Genomic DNA, 13,089 nt, shown 5'->3' on the forward strand with positions numbered 1-13,089 from the left:
TGTAAATAACATTTCATAAAATTTCTCTTAATGGATACTAAATTTTCAAAATTTCCAAAAAATAATCCAAACATTAGCAGAAAAGTATTTGTGTCCAAATTTTTTCTTTCTTGAGAGATGCCAATCTGTGAGCTAGTATTCTTATTCTGTTAGACAACAGAATTAAATATTTGCGTTTGAGTATATAACCTTAATAAACATAATACACAAAGATTTTTAAAGTTTTTAGTTCACAAATTCCAAACAAGAATTTTTAAAAAATCATTTATGGAAAGAACAGGAATGTGGCAACACACTTTATTTGTGTTAATTAGTCCTCTGAACAGAACTAGCAACCTTTTAATAATTATTTAGTATCCTGAATCACATTCTCACACCTTATCTTAACTATGTTATTCAATTCTTCTTTGAAGAGCCACATAGTTGTTCTTTTTTTTGTGAATACAGTTAAGGAGTGAGGATTGCAAGAGTTGGAATAGGTTGTCATAGAAGGCATTCAAGAGATAAATAATATTTAAAAAGAAAGAACCATCACAGGACATTTACTAGAGCCCTGAATCTAATCCCACAAGGCTTATTGGCCTGTCATACAAGGTGGCCAGTAAAAATTTCTTGAGTACCCTTTTAAAATCTTCGGAGTTTTCCTAAAGAAAAAAGAAGAGATAAAAAAAAAAAAAAAAAAAAAAAAAGGAACTGTGGTTTATTTCTTACTACAGCTACTACTTAACAAACTCTTCATTTACACTGCTTTGTGGGGTCTTCTCTTTTTGTTGATCTCAACCAACTCTATCTTCAGGTGATAGTCCTGCATGCATGACTTGGACAGAGGTAATAAAGGACTGAGAAACTGCTAAAACATTTGCAGTTTTTACAGATGAATGTGATAACCTCTTATTATGCCATATGGAGGCCCTGACTAACAGCCAGGGGCCTTAAATTACATTGAAACTGATTCCTACACCACAGCTCTCATCTGCAAATGATGCCAAAAGACCTTGGGCTTAAAATTAAAATGGAAAGAAATATATAAAAGCAAATGAGCTCCAGTGAGTCATTATTAATCTGACATTATAGTGTCCACCACTGCTGAAGCTGGTAGGAAAAGCTGGCTTCCCCATGGCAAGTAAGCCAGTCCAATCCTTGTGCCACTAACAGAGTAACACATGTCGCAAAATGCCTTGGGCTAGGAACACATTGGTGCATTTCAGGTAATGTAAAGAAAACATTTCAATTTGTTTTGTAAAGGGTCAGCTAAAACTGGGTTGATCTGTTTTCAGATGCAGTTGTAATTTTTTCATGAATGACAGCAATAAACAATTCTGCCTCAAAAGGTATTTTTGGCCAAGAGTACTTGGGAGACATTCTCTCCCCTTTACTAGCAAAACAAGTCACATTATATTTGAGTAAATCTCTGTGATTAAGAAGTGTTATTTGAAAATTAAAGATACTTATTTTCAACTTTCCATTGTAATTTTTCATTTTGAAATGTAGTTATATTTCATTTAAGGGGGAGGAAAAAATAGCCAAGAGTAAAAAGCTTTAGTATGAATCACTGTAAGTTTTTTCTGTTCTGATAATCCCTGCAAAACCCAAAAACCTTTCCCAGACATAAAATTAAAAATATAAGTGTTCACAATAGTTAGCTTACTTGTCTTATCCCATTCCAGTTCTCAGCACTTTTATATGACAAAGGGATTTGAGAAAGAACTGAGAAAAAAATGCAAAGCCCCTTAAGTGCTGGAATCAATAAAATGCTCTGAAATCTTTTAAGAAATTAATTACCCATTGCTCTGATATTTTAAACTAAAGTGGTCAAGATAACAATTAATGTGCAAGAAAGATCAAACTTACAGTGGAAAGGATTTGGAAAATAGACACAGATTTCTTGATTGCATTTAAATTTCATGGTGCCCTACTGCTTCACTTAGCAGAGTTTCAGTGAATGCTCACAAGTACCTGCTAGGATGTGCACATTTCTTGCTCCCTCTTTTTTTTCACCCACTTCCTTCTATTACACTACCCAGTCCAATTAATCTCTGAATTTTTGGGGAGATGCTTTGACGTTTTTCTATTAAACAACTTTATTGAACAAAGGCATGATTAATATAAGTATGCATCCCTTCCTTATAATCATTCCCTTTCATCCAGTTCAACATGTTCTACAGAATAACCCTTTACATTTGCTCTAAATCTGGAAAGATGGGGGAACAGACTCTTGTTGGTTTTGGCTGAAGACATCATTAGCTGCTAGTTAAATTTTTCCCGCTAAAGGAAAGAGTTTCCCAAATGGATCAAGGTAGAAGCTTTGTCCAAGATTAAAAGCCTAAATTTGAAAGCAGCTTTGTGTTGTCCTCAGACGAAGTTCCAAAAGACACAAAAGTAGACAGAGCTGCTTAGGCAGAAATCCCTTTTAGAGTCCTATGAAATCACTGTAGAGAGACCAGAGTTATTTAAAAAGGATTATTTATTAAACATATTTCTTTACAAAGTACAATCAATAGTTTGCAGTAAATTTTGGGGTTTGGTATTTGCCTATATGTACACAAAAGCTTATAACAGAAAATATGCTTTGATTTTACTCATGGGACACAATATAGAGTTACCTTCATATTTTGATTCCTACCAACATAAGCAGTTGATAACAGCTTTCAGTTTATCTCCTGTTTTTTCAAACTGAACATGAAGCAACAACATTTCTGTAGAGTTTCAGCATTTATCAATGTACTCAATTATGACAAAGTAGAGACAAATAATCCTTTGGAAAGTTTCCACTGAGCATGAGTGGATCATGACATTTTTGGCAGGTTACTGGACTATCCTTATGATTGTAAAAATCAGTTTTTTGCAATTATAAGATAGGAAGAATTGAGGAGCTAGGTAAATTTAATAATACCCTATTAGCAGCAGTTGATAGTAAATGCAACATAAGGTTTGTTTTGTCTGTCATACAAGGATGTGTCCTAGCAGACACTATTGTATTGTTCTCTACTTGAACAAAAGTATCTGCATGTATTGTATGTCTTTGGTAAAACAAAACAAAGATACAGAGACAAAAAGCCATTTATTGTCATGAGTGACTATTGCCATCAGCTAATATGAACGCATTGCTAAAAATTAGTGAAGACAGGAAAATGCTGTAAGGTAAATATATACAGAGTAAAAATACATTTCTTATCCACTAGATAGTGATTTTGTGGCACTGTGGTTTTCAGAATATAACGTCTTTGAGAGCAATGTAATTTTCAGTGCAAGCTTAAGCAAAAATACCTGCCCGCTGTCATAAAAACGACAAACAAATCTGGAATGTTCAAAGTAAGTTTGTCTTCCACTTCTCCACTCTTGAGGCACCTTTAAGACATGGCACTTACTGTAAACCATCTAAGAATCAAGAAAAGCAGACACAAAAAGCCTGAATTTTCCATAACAACTTTAAAGATCACTGCCAGAGTCACTTGCATAAGTAAACGATGCCTGTGTAAGGCCTTCCAGCAAAGCATCTTTCCTGAGAACAGAGCTCGGACACTCTCTGTGTATCATAAGTGTGCGTGCTCAGAGCTGTGGTCGCTGTCGTGGCTGTCGTCGTTGGCTAGTGAGTCCCCCGTGTGCTGGAGCCCGGCAGCGCCGATGCCGGAGAGCTCGGAGGGGAGCAGCGTGCCCTTTTTCACATTCACCAGTTCCTTCTCCCGGGCTGCTGCCCCTTGCTGGCCCCCTTTTACACGCTTCCATTTCATCCGTCTGTTCTGAAACCAAACTTTTACCTTCACAGAAGAAAGACAAAACAAGAAAATAAAGACGGGGTCACTGAAGGTAAAAATGAACTTTCTACCTGTAGCACAGCACTTGGGGATTGTATTTTCCTAATGTGCCTTTCTGTCTGGATACTAAAGAGCTTAGCAAGGTTTCCCTGAAGATCAGGCAATTCAGTTTTGGATAGAATGTGAACACTGGGGATAATGACTGCAAGGGAGGAAAAGGGGTTACTCTTAAGACAGCTGGCCTATCTGTTGCAGACAGTTCTGTAGGAACATCTCCGAGCCTTTTAGAAAACATTGGAAAGATAACATACTCTTGAAAAACATGTTAATGCCATTTGTCAGGGAGAGAAACAAAAGAAAAATATCTTCCATCAAGGGACTGTGCAAAAGAACATACATTTTGAGTAACAGAACCCTTCATCAGAGGGTAGTTACTCTGCAAAGCAACTTGCCTGAAAAGTTGGCATTGCTTTCTTCTTTGTTTCTGTAACCTGATGATGAGTTTCAGGTGCAGCACTTTAAAGGTGCCTTTTTTTTAACTTGCTGAAGTATTTAAAAGACCATTTCTTACTATAAGAGCTTAAGACTTCCCTTTCTATTTCACAAAGGTATTCAAATTATTCTAGTCAACTGATCCTTTATTCTGCTACATTTAACCATAGACCCTGATCAAATTTTTTAGACAAATTAATACCCCCAAAGTCAGAAGACAAGGCATTTATAAATTTAAGTCAAAATTAGCAAATAATTTCAGATAAGAATGAAAAAGAAATTCATAACGTGGAAGATTAAAAATGTATCTGTGTTTAAGTCACATTAAACCCCAAGATTTTACTCCAGCTGAAACTCATTTCCTCTCCTCCCCATCTCTGTATGGAAATATATGAGGGAAAAGTAAACCTAAATTATTTGCACTGCAAACCACAATATTTTTCAATAGCCAAAAGAAAAGTAAAGGGAAAAAAAAAAAAAAAAAAGATGTGCATAGCAGCTGTCAAATATATTAGACCAGATTAAAGGCTGATTTCAGATCAGCTTCAAGTACTGTCACTGGGAACAGTATGAATAGAATATGGTTAGGTTTGATTCATTTAGAGTTAATGTTGCTGAAAAATCTCGTGTGTGTGTGTGTGTGTGTGTGTGTGTGTGCAGCTCTTCAGATGAAGAAGGTTCCATAGAAAAATAAACAATGCCTGCAACATTTAACTTGGAAAAAGAGCAAGAAATGCCGGTATATCCTCTGCTGTGCTTAGCAGAATGTGTTTCAGAGTTTTAAAAGAATCAGCAAGCACTAGGCACAGCAGGACATATTGTACAACATGAGTAATAGAGCCACAAAAATGCTGTTTTGCTGAATCTGTCTTACACATCCAGGAAACCTCACAGTTTTTAACCTTTACTATCACTTTGAATTTTACATTAAAATTTTACTACAACTGACTGATAGATAGCATCACTATCTTTGTGTATATATATATAGGAAGTAAGAGAAGTTATTTATTTTTTTAATACTCTATATTCCTGTTAATGCCAAAGTGAGCTGTTAAAGCAAATCACTTGGGAACAGAGAAAAATTATTCCAGGTTAGTTAAGAACCTTAAAGCAGAGCACATCTTTTCCTCTAGTCAACTCATCAGAGCCAAAAAAGTCTAGCTTGCAAAGTGAAAAATGTGTAAAAGGGAAGGTATTTATTACTGGCTGCTGTGGTATTGGAAATTACCAATTTATCAGGACTGGTACCAGAAGTGTCCGTGGAAACAACATCTTCAAAAGGGTACAGCATTGGCTGCTTTCTGGGAGAAGTGATAATGTTATTTTGTTTAATTTTTGCAGTTTTAACAGTGAAGTTTCCCTTGCAAAAGACACTGCTTTACTTGTGCCAGATAGTGCAGTAGATGCAACTGCAATCATTATCTGAACATCAAAAATAATACACTTTGGATTAGACCCATTATCACAGGATATTATCAAACTTCTTATGAAATAAGGGCCAAGATAATTTTCTTTGGTAAGAAGAAATTATAGGATTGGAGTAATTGTTAAAAGGTCCAAGCAATTCTCTGTATATTTTTATGTCCTTGAACATTCACAGAATAATTCATATGACTCAAAGCCTAGAACAGAGCAATAATGTATAGAAAACATGGTTTCAAGAAAAATGACAATGATGCATTTGAAGTAAAAGTTTCAGTGCACAGCCTGGATACAACCTACTTTAACTTGAAAGGAGAGCTACTGGAACAGGAGATATCCAGGCCTTCTGGATGTGGTCAGTTCATTTGTGGATGAGAAACTGAAACTAATACTCCTGAGAGCAGTCAGACACTGTCCTGGATGGGACAGGAATGAACAGGATGATTACTGTGTGGCTTCTATTACAGGTGCTCATTTCTGTTCTTTCTGTTCCCTCAAAGACAAAACTAATTCTCACATCTGCTAAGATTACATTTTTTGACTGTTGTCTACTGTTATTTAATAATTTATCCAGGTTTTCATTTTTTATGACAATACATTTTGGTTCTGCTTGTTATAATTCAGGCCACCTGACAACAGCAGAGTTAAGTGGAGTCTGTCTCCTTGAGCATTAAACCCAAAAGATTGACCTCAGCTTCCAGGTAATGAGTAACTGAATACAGGCTGGGGAGTACTTCTTCACTCAGATCACCAGCCTTCAGATCAGTTCATAAGATCATGCCTTAAAGTGCCTCCACCAGGGATTAGTAGAGGTCAGCATCTGCATATTAGTTGATATAAATCAGTTAAGAGATGATGACTTCCCTTTTCAAGAATGAGTACAAGATACATTTGCATATTCCTCCAAGGATCCAGCATACAGCACTATGTCTGCATGCGACCCATTGTATGGGAAACATTGCAGTTGGGGGAAGCTGGGCTGAAATTACTCCAGCTACCTTTGCATGCACTTTCTTGAGTGCAGAAGGATGAAAGTAACCCTGACAATATCGTAGGAGGAAATATACTGCTGACAAACATATAGCCTTCCCATAAAGAGAAAATGGTAACAATGTTAAAAAGGGGAAAAAAGGCTTTTTTGTTCATTACTTTAAATAAACTGCATCTAATTTACTTACAGAATATAAATAAGCAATTGCCTTATTGGTATTTCAAAGATTATTCTCAAAAACTAGAAATCATTTATAGTCAAGTTTATAATTGAAAATATTGTAAATTTATTTTGATGCCATTTGCTGCGTTAATATACAGCAGGGTTCTTATATAAGGGAATGCATTATACATATACAAAATATTTTTTACTATATATTTCTTTATGCCCTCCATTATGAAGTATTGAAGTCCACTTTTGATCTGATCCAAAGTACACTAATGTCAATGTGAGTTTTTTCATACAGCTCAGTAGACTCTAAGTGAAGACTTTAATGCTCATGTGCTAATAATATGAGACAGGTACTTCACTTGTCATTTCCTCTAGAGATCAAATTTAGATATTGGAATTCTGAACTTCCTTTGGAACTAAAGGTCAGTTATAGAGGGTATAATTGTTACTGATATGTGATCTATCGATATTTTAGTAATGGAAAGGAAGTGAAGCAAACTTTGTGTGAAGCAATTCAGAGCATCAGTTTATCTTGGTTCATGGAAAAACATGCTTTTTAAACACACAACTAATTTAAATGTTTCAGGTCTTGTAAAAAACATGAATCAAAACAAAACACCCTGAGAAACATGAAGGAGAGAGGACAAAGAAAGAAGATAGAAAATAAAAGAAATAAGAATAGAATAGAATAGAATAGAATAGAATAGAATAGAATAGAATAGAATAGAATAGAATAGATCAAGAGTGACAGTGACTGACTGAAAGAGAAATAAATAAAAATTTAAATAAATATAAAGAGAAAAAATCTCTACTGAAGTGAACTTGAAAAATGTTTGAAATTTCCCCCAGTGAAAGAACTAGTAGTGACATTTACAACATTTGCAAAAAATTGTATCCTTTAAAGAAGTTTAAAGATCTACTGTGACAAACTTAGTAAGATTTACAAAGCTTTTAAGGCTAAGTTAGCTCCAGCAGAGTCTGACCGTGCTCACCACCTACCTCTCAGAATCAAGTCCTGATTGCCTACTGTTTATTGAAATGCACTCCCTCATCTCCACCCTTTGACTAGCACAACTTGACTGTATAGAGTAAGCATGTGTATGCACAGAAAACAAAGAAAGTGGAGGGAAATGAGCTATATTAAAGATGATGGTAGCATTAACAGCTGTTTCTAAATCAGCACTTATGAGCTGGTCTATTGAGCACATCTGCTTACTGGCACGAAAGCCCTGTTTCTTTTCCCTTAGTCAACAAGTTGTTTAGCATCTGCATCTCCACATCTGATAATTAGACTGTTACTTTAGATATGACTAAATTATTTCTCATCGTGTATCTCCTGATCTACAAGATAAATGTTTTTGCTGTGACCAATTTATTTTAAGGTCTGCTCTGTAGGAATCATAGGAGGGAAGTCAAAACAATGAGGTTGACATTGTTAGTGTCTACATTGCCAAAATAATTATTGCATACTTATGATATATAGGTCCTTAGTAGTCTTAAGGGCCACACGATGGGCTGTGTTGGATGTGTATCTTTAATATAAATTCCTTATGTGGACATCAACAACTCATTTTGATTCAAAATGTAAATATTTCCTAAACTTCTGATTTAGTGCTCCTTCCTCAGCAGAACCTTTCAGTCATGTTAACTTTAAGAATAATTGAATGAAAAAGTAATGACTGAATTCAAACTATTGCAGTTCTACTATTGGCTCCCTTTCTTATTTTAGGAAAAAATACTTTCTCTTCATAAAAGCTATTTTCTGGAAATTAAAAATTCTTTCCTAAAATCCAGTTTTCTATTCTAGGTTTTAGTGGCATGAATCCCAAACAAGATTAAAATTTGAGGCCTGATATCTAAAGAGCCTTAAAAATTAGAAAGAGTGCTGTGCCAGTTGTAATTATTCTTTTGCTTTAAGGGATCCATATTTCTAAGCAAGAGTCTTTACAGTCAGTATCCTAAATTCCATGTTTTAATGTACCTAAATTATATGTCATGAAGACCAAGTCTTTAAAGCATTCTGCATCAAGCAGAATAGCATAAAAGCATAAAGCATCAAGTCTTTAAAGCATTCTGCCTCAGTCAGCGGCTGTCCATTTTCTTTTGCTTTTATGATTTTTAAATCTTTCAATTTACTTTCCTCTGATACAGACAAACATATGAATAACAAAAAATAACCCCGAGTTTTAAAAAATTAGAAAAAAAAATAAGGTTTACTTCTAAACTTTCTTTGGCCTTGAAAACATCCCTGTTATTTTTAGAAAGTACATTTATGCTGCCAAGTTTTAAGGAAAGTCAAACTCCTGAAATTTACAGAAATCCCTGCTGTTATACAGCTGAAGCTTGCCTTTTTTGCATGCATACAAATAGTATTTTCATGATAGTTTATTCAGAAACTTATAGAAGTAAATAGAAGTGTACAACCTATGAATAAATGTAAGTGCTCATAGAATATGACTTGAAGAAATTCCATTTTCTATTCCAAATAAATTCTTATAAAAATCTCAAATATATTTTAGAGATTAAAACTAATTTAAATAAATCTTTGTATTAAATGTCTTCTTAGTTATTATAAAATATTTCCAAAATCCATCACTTGAAGAAAATTGACTTATCTTTGGAAATTAAGGTGTGGTACCAGAACCCTGTGATTAAAATTATTTAAGTCACCTACTCACTTATTTAAAATTATCTGCTTCATGTTACATTACAGAACTTTGCACTGAATGTGTGCAAGTACTTTGCAGCAGCTGTTGAGAAAAAGGGGAGGATTTGGCAGGTGCACAAAGGACAGCTGGAGCTTTTGGCACCCAGGAAGGTGTAGGAGTGAGTTCTGGTTTATCGTTACATAAAAGTCAGTTGAGATTTTGGTACTGCTTAGGTGATACATTCTCCTTTCTACCTCCCACATTTAAACAGGGATGGAATAGACATTATATTTCAGAGGACAGCAGTAGCAGCAGTATTTCATTCCAGTTTCAGAAATCTTTTCGAGCACTCAGTTTGCCTCCCTGTGCTCCATCCAAAGAACAGTTGCCTTCTCCACCAAAGGTCTTCAAAATTTATTTCATGATCAAGCAGCTAATCCTCCTGAATCAAAACCTCTGAACATTGATTTCACAGTTAACATATCTTAAGCAGAAAGACGAACACTATTTCAGGTATCTTTCTCCTAGTGACTTCTTTTACATAATCTAAGGATGTATTTTTTCTTTAATTAGTCTTTCCTTTTTTTGGTTAAAGGCAAAGGAAGGCAGTCTGTGGGGCTGCTGCTAAAACTCCCTCTACCTTATTCTCCTACCTATTATTTTTAGAGGTCTGTTCTACCTATAATTTTTAGAGTCTACTTTCATCCATTCCTTTACATATGTAGAGTACCTAAAGGGGGCTTACAAGGATGGAGAGGGACTTTGATAAGGGCATATAGTGATAGGACAAGGGGGAATGGTTTTAAGATGAAAAAGGGGTAGGTTTAGATTAGATATTAGGAAGAAATTCTCTACTGTGAGGCTGAGGTTGCCCAGAGAGGTTGTAAACTCTCCATCCCTGCAAGTGTTCAAGACTGGAATGGATGAGGATCTGAGCAACTTGGTCTAGTGAAATGTTCCCTGCCCATGGGCAGTTGGAACTAGATGATCTTTAAGGTACTCTAACCCAAACAATTCCATGATTCTATGATCGTGTGATTCCAAATCTACAAAATAAACAAATGGTGGCAAACTAATCTGTGGGGAAAATGGCCTTTAGCTAAACTTTCCTCTACTTTGTGTAGACATTTATCTCCATGAATTACTCACATGTAGAGTATTTTATTTCATGATAAAAAAATTGTAATGTTCATTACTTTGCACCCATTTTGCACAGATCAATATTTCTCAATGGGCTGCATAAAAAAAAATCTCCTTTATTCCACATGTTCATTCTTAACTCTCCAAAATAATTTGTTCTCCACAGATTTCTTCTATTTCTTAAAGTGACTACAAATTACAGATTTATAAGCTCCCCTCTCCCTAAAGAGGTGGCAGAAGAAGCCACATCTTTCTCAACTTGAGTCTAAGAAAGACCAGGGGTAGGTAATGGCAGTGCCTCACAAACTTTTTAAAAGCAGCTGTATGAGCTGCTAATATTGCTGTCTATATCATATATGCTTCTTGGCACAGGCAGAGGTTTCTCCCCTCCCAGAATCTCACGGGTTTCCCCTGCAGGTGTAGGGTCCATTCACAACTAACAGCTTAAAGTTCTTGGATCTTTGAATATGAATTGCTTGTTTGAATTCAATCAATACTGCAAATTAAATATGCTGATTTAATTTTTCCCATGTGATTTTTTAAAAAGAATTATCATACAAATCAAAATTATAACTAAGTTTTCTAGCTGCATTCTTTCCTGAGAAAGAGCACAGGTAGCACAGTAACTCTTACTGCTGGTATTTCTATTTCTCAAGACAAATAGCAAAGTTTTATTTTATTAAGAGTGTTACTTTAAATAAACAAAAAATCTAAAGGATTTCAAGCCACACATTCTCATTATTATAGTGTGGATAGAGTGTGCTTAACACATAGAAGTGTGGAATGAGCAGCTGCCTTTCAAAGATGTCACAGCATGACAGACAGATATGGTCAAGCCTGTCCTTTCAATATAGTTTGGTTTTGATTGATTTCTGTTTGAAAATATTCACCACCTAACCTCAGAAAACTCATTTCCTAAAGTAGAAAATTAGTTATGCCATTTAATGCATGAAGAGACATTTACACTTCCAGAGGCTATGCAGGACTAACACATGATGGAGGAATGAATATTGATCCCCCTGTTTTCTTGCCTGGGTGACCAAGTGAAGCCATTCTTACCTTACCAGTGAAGTCTAAAAAATGCACTGATTAGCCTCCCTTTACCTTTGTAATGCTGAGAAGTATTTTAATCAAGTCACTTGTGATGAAATTTTGAGGTAACCAAGTCCTGAGAAAAATTTTCTAATGGTGAACTTCATGTAGTATTTGCATGGTCTTAACAATGCAGTGCTACAGTGTGGGTTATGGTACTACACCAAAGTATAATTTAAATAATAGGGCTGCTTGTTTCCATTTCTGGAAGGAAAAAGGCATCACAAAACTTCTTTCTTTGTGACTCATTCCATGTTGGTACCACATGCATGGAAGTCAAACAGTTGATACAAAAGCATTCTTCACTTGGACAAAATTTTGTCCTTTGCCTATGCAAAATCAATGGCTTTAGGCCTTTTATAAATGATTGGTAGCTTCTAGGCAGATATTGGAAATTAAATTTGAGAAGAAATAAACCTCTCGTTGCCATCAGCAGAATTTAATCTGACTAGGTGGGATTTTCCGTTTATGTTGGCAAACTGAAGCATTACATATTTGGACTGTTTATTCCGGTAACCTTAGCTAGCCTGAAGAACTGCAACATTACTCTTTTGATTAGCTCCATGCAAAAAGATCTTGCGAGATGGAAAGATCTCCTACTCTTTCTATATTTGGCAGGATCAACTCCATAAAAATGTCCATTTTGCCACTCCTCTGATACCCCAGTGCAGCTGCTTCCTCCCCTCATCCCACGGTGAGATATTAAAAAGTCTGCATGGAACCTTCTCCAAGTTTATCTGGGGGTACAAAAAAGCCAAGAATGCATTTGTCAAGGTTACAAATATCTAGGGAGCTTAGATAGTTTTTAGTCTAACTAGCTCTTCAAAATATAATAGAGGCCAGCCAGCTGAAAATTATTAACTGCTGCCTGATCTGGATTGTGAGTGCACTCTATAGGAGAGGGAGCAAGAATTATATGTACCTATATTTCTGGAGTTCTTACAATACCATAATAGAGCCATCCTACCACCAGATGTGCTTATAATGCTCTCATAGTGCACTCTTAATATCTAGGCAATTGAGGCACTTATTTAATGTCATCCTCCTGTCTTGTAACTCAAGTTTCCTTTTTAGGGAGTGATAGGATTACTTCCTTCTCCTGAGCCATATGTTGTTAGGGTTTTTTTTTCATTATTATTTTTTTGTAAAATGGCCTTCCATGAGTCATTTATGTTTGAATTGATCTTGTAAGTTATTTCAAAAGTCAAATGAAGCCTTACTTTGATGACTGCAGAAAACTTTAATACCCCTTACTTTGATGACTGCAGAAAACTTTAATACCCTTATATAGCTTTTTAAATATGGTTAGACATATGTTTTTTTCTACAGCTTGTTTAAATGCCAGAAAGGTAATTATGAAGTGTTAGTTGGTCAGTGC

At 35.4% G+C, this 13,089-nt stretch overlaps 1 protein-coding gene across 1 annotated transcript in view; it reads right to left on the reverse strand.

Annotated features, from left to right (window-relative positions):
* Positions 1-2,463: 2,463 nt before the first annotated feature.
* Positions 2,464-13,089, reverse strand: part of MEOX2 (mesenchyme homeobox 2) — a 53,084-nt gene continuing 42,458 nt past the window's right edge. The window contains exon 3 of the mRNA XM_053947148.1: positions 2,464-3,758. Coding sequence (XP_053803123.1) covers positions 3,534-3,758 — 225 coding nt within the window. The 3' untranslated portion in view covers positions 2,464-3,533. The remainder of the gene's footprint in view (positions 3,759-13,089) is intronic.

This window comes from Vidua chalybeata, chromosome 1 (genome assembly GCF_026979565.1).
Source record: "Vidua chalybeata isolate OUT-0048 chromosome 1, bVidCha1 merged haplotype, whole genome shotgun sequence".
Lineage (NCBI taxonomy): Eukaryota > Metazoa > Chordata > Aves > Passeriformes > Viduidae > Vidua > Vidua chalybeata.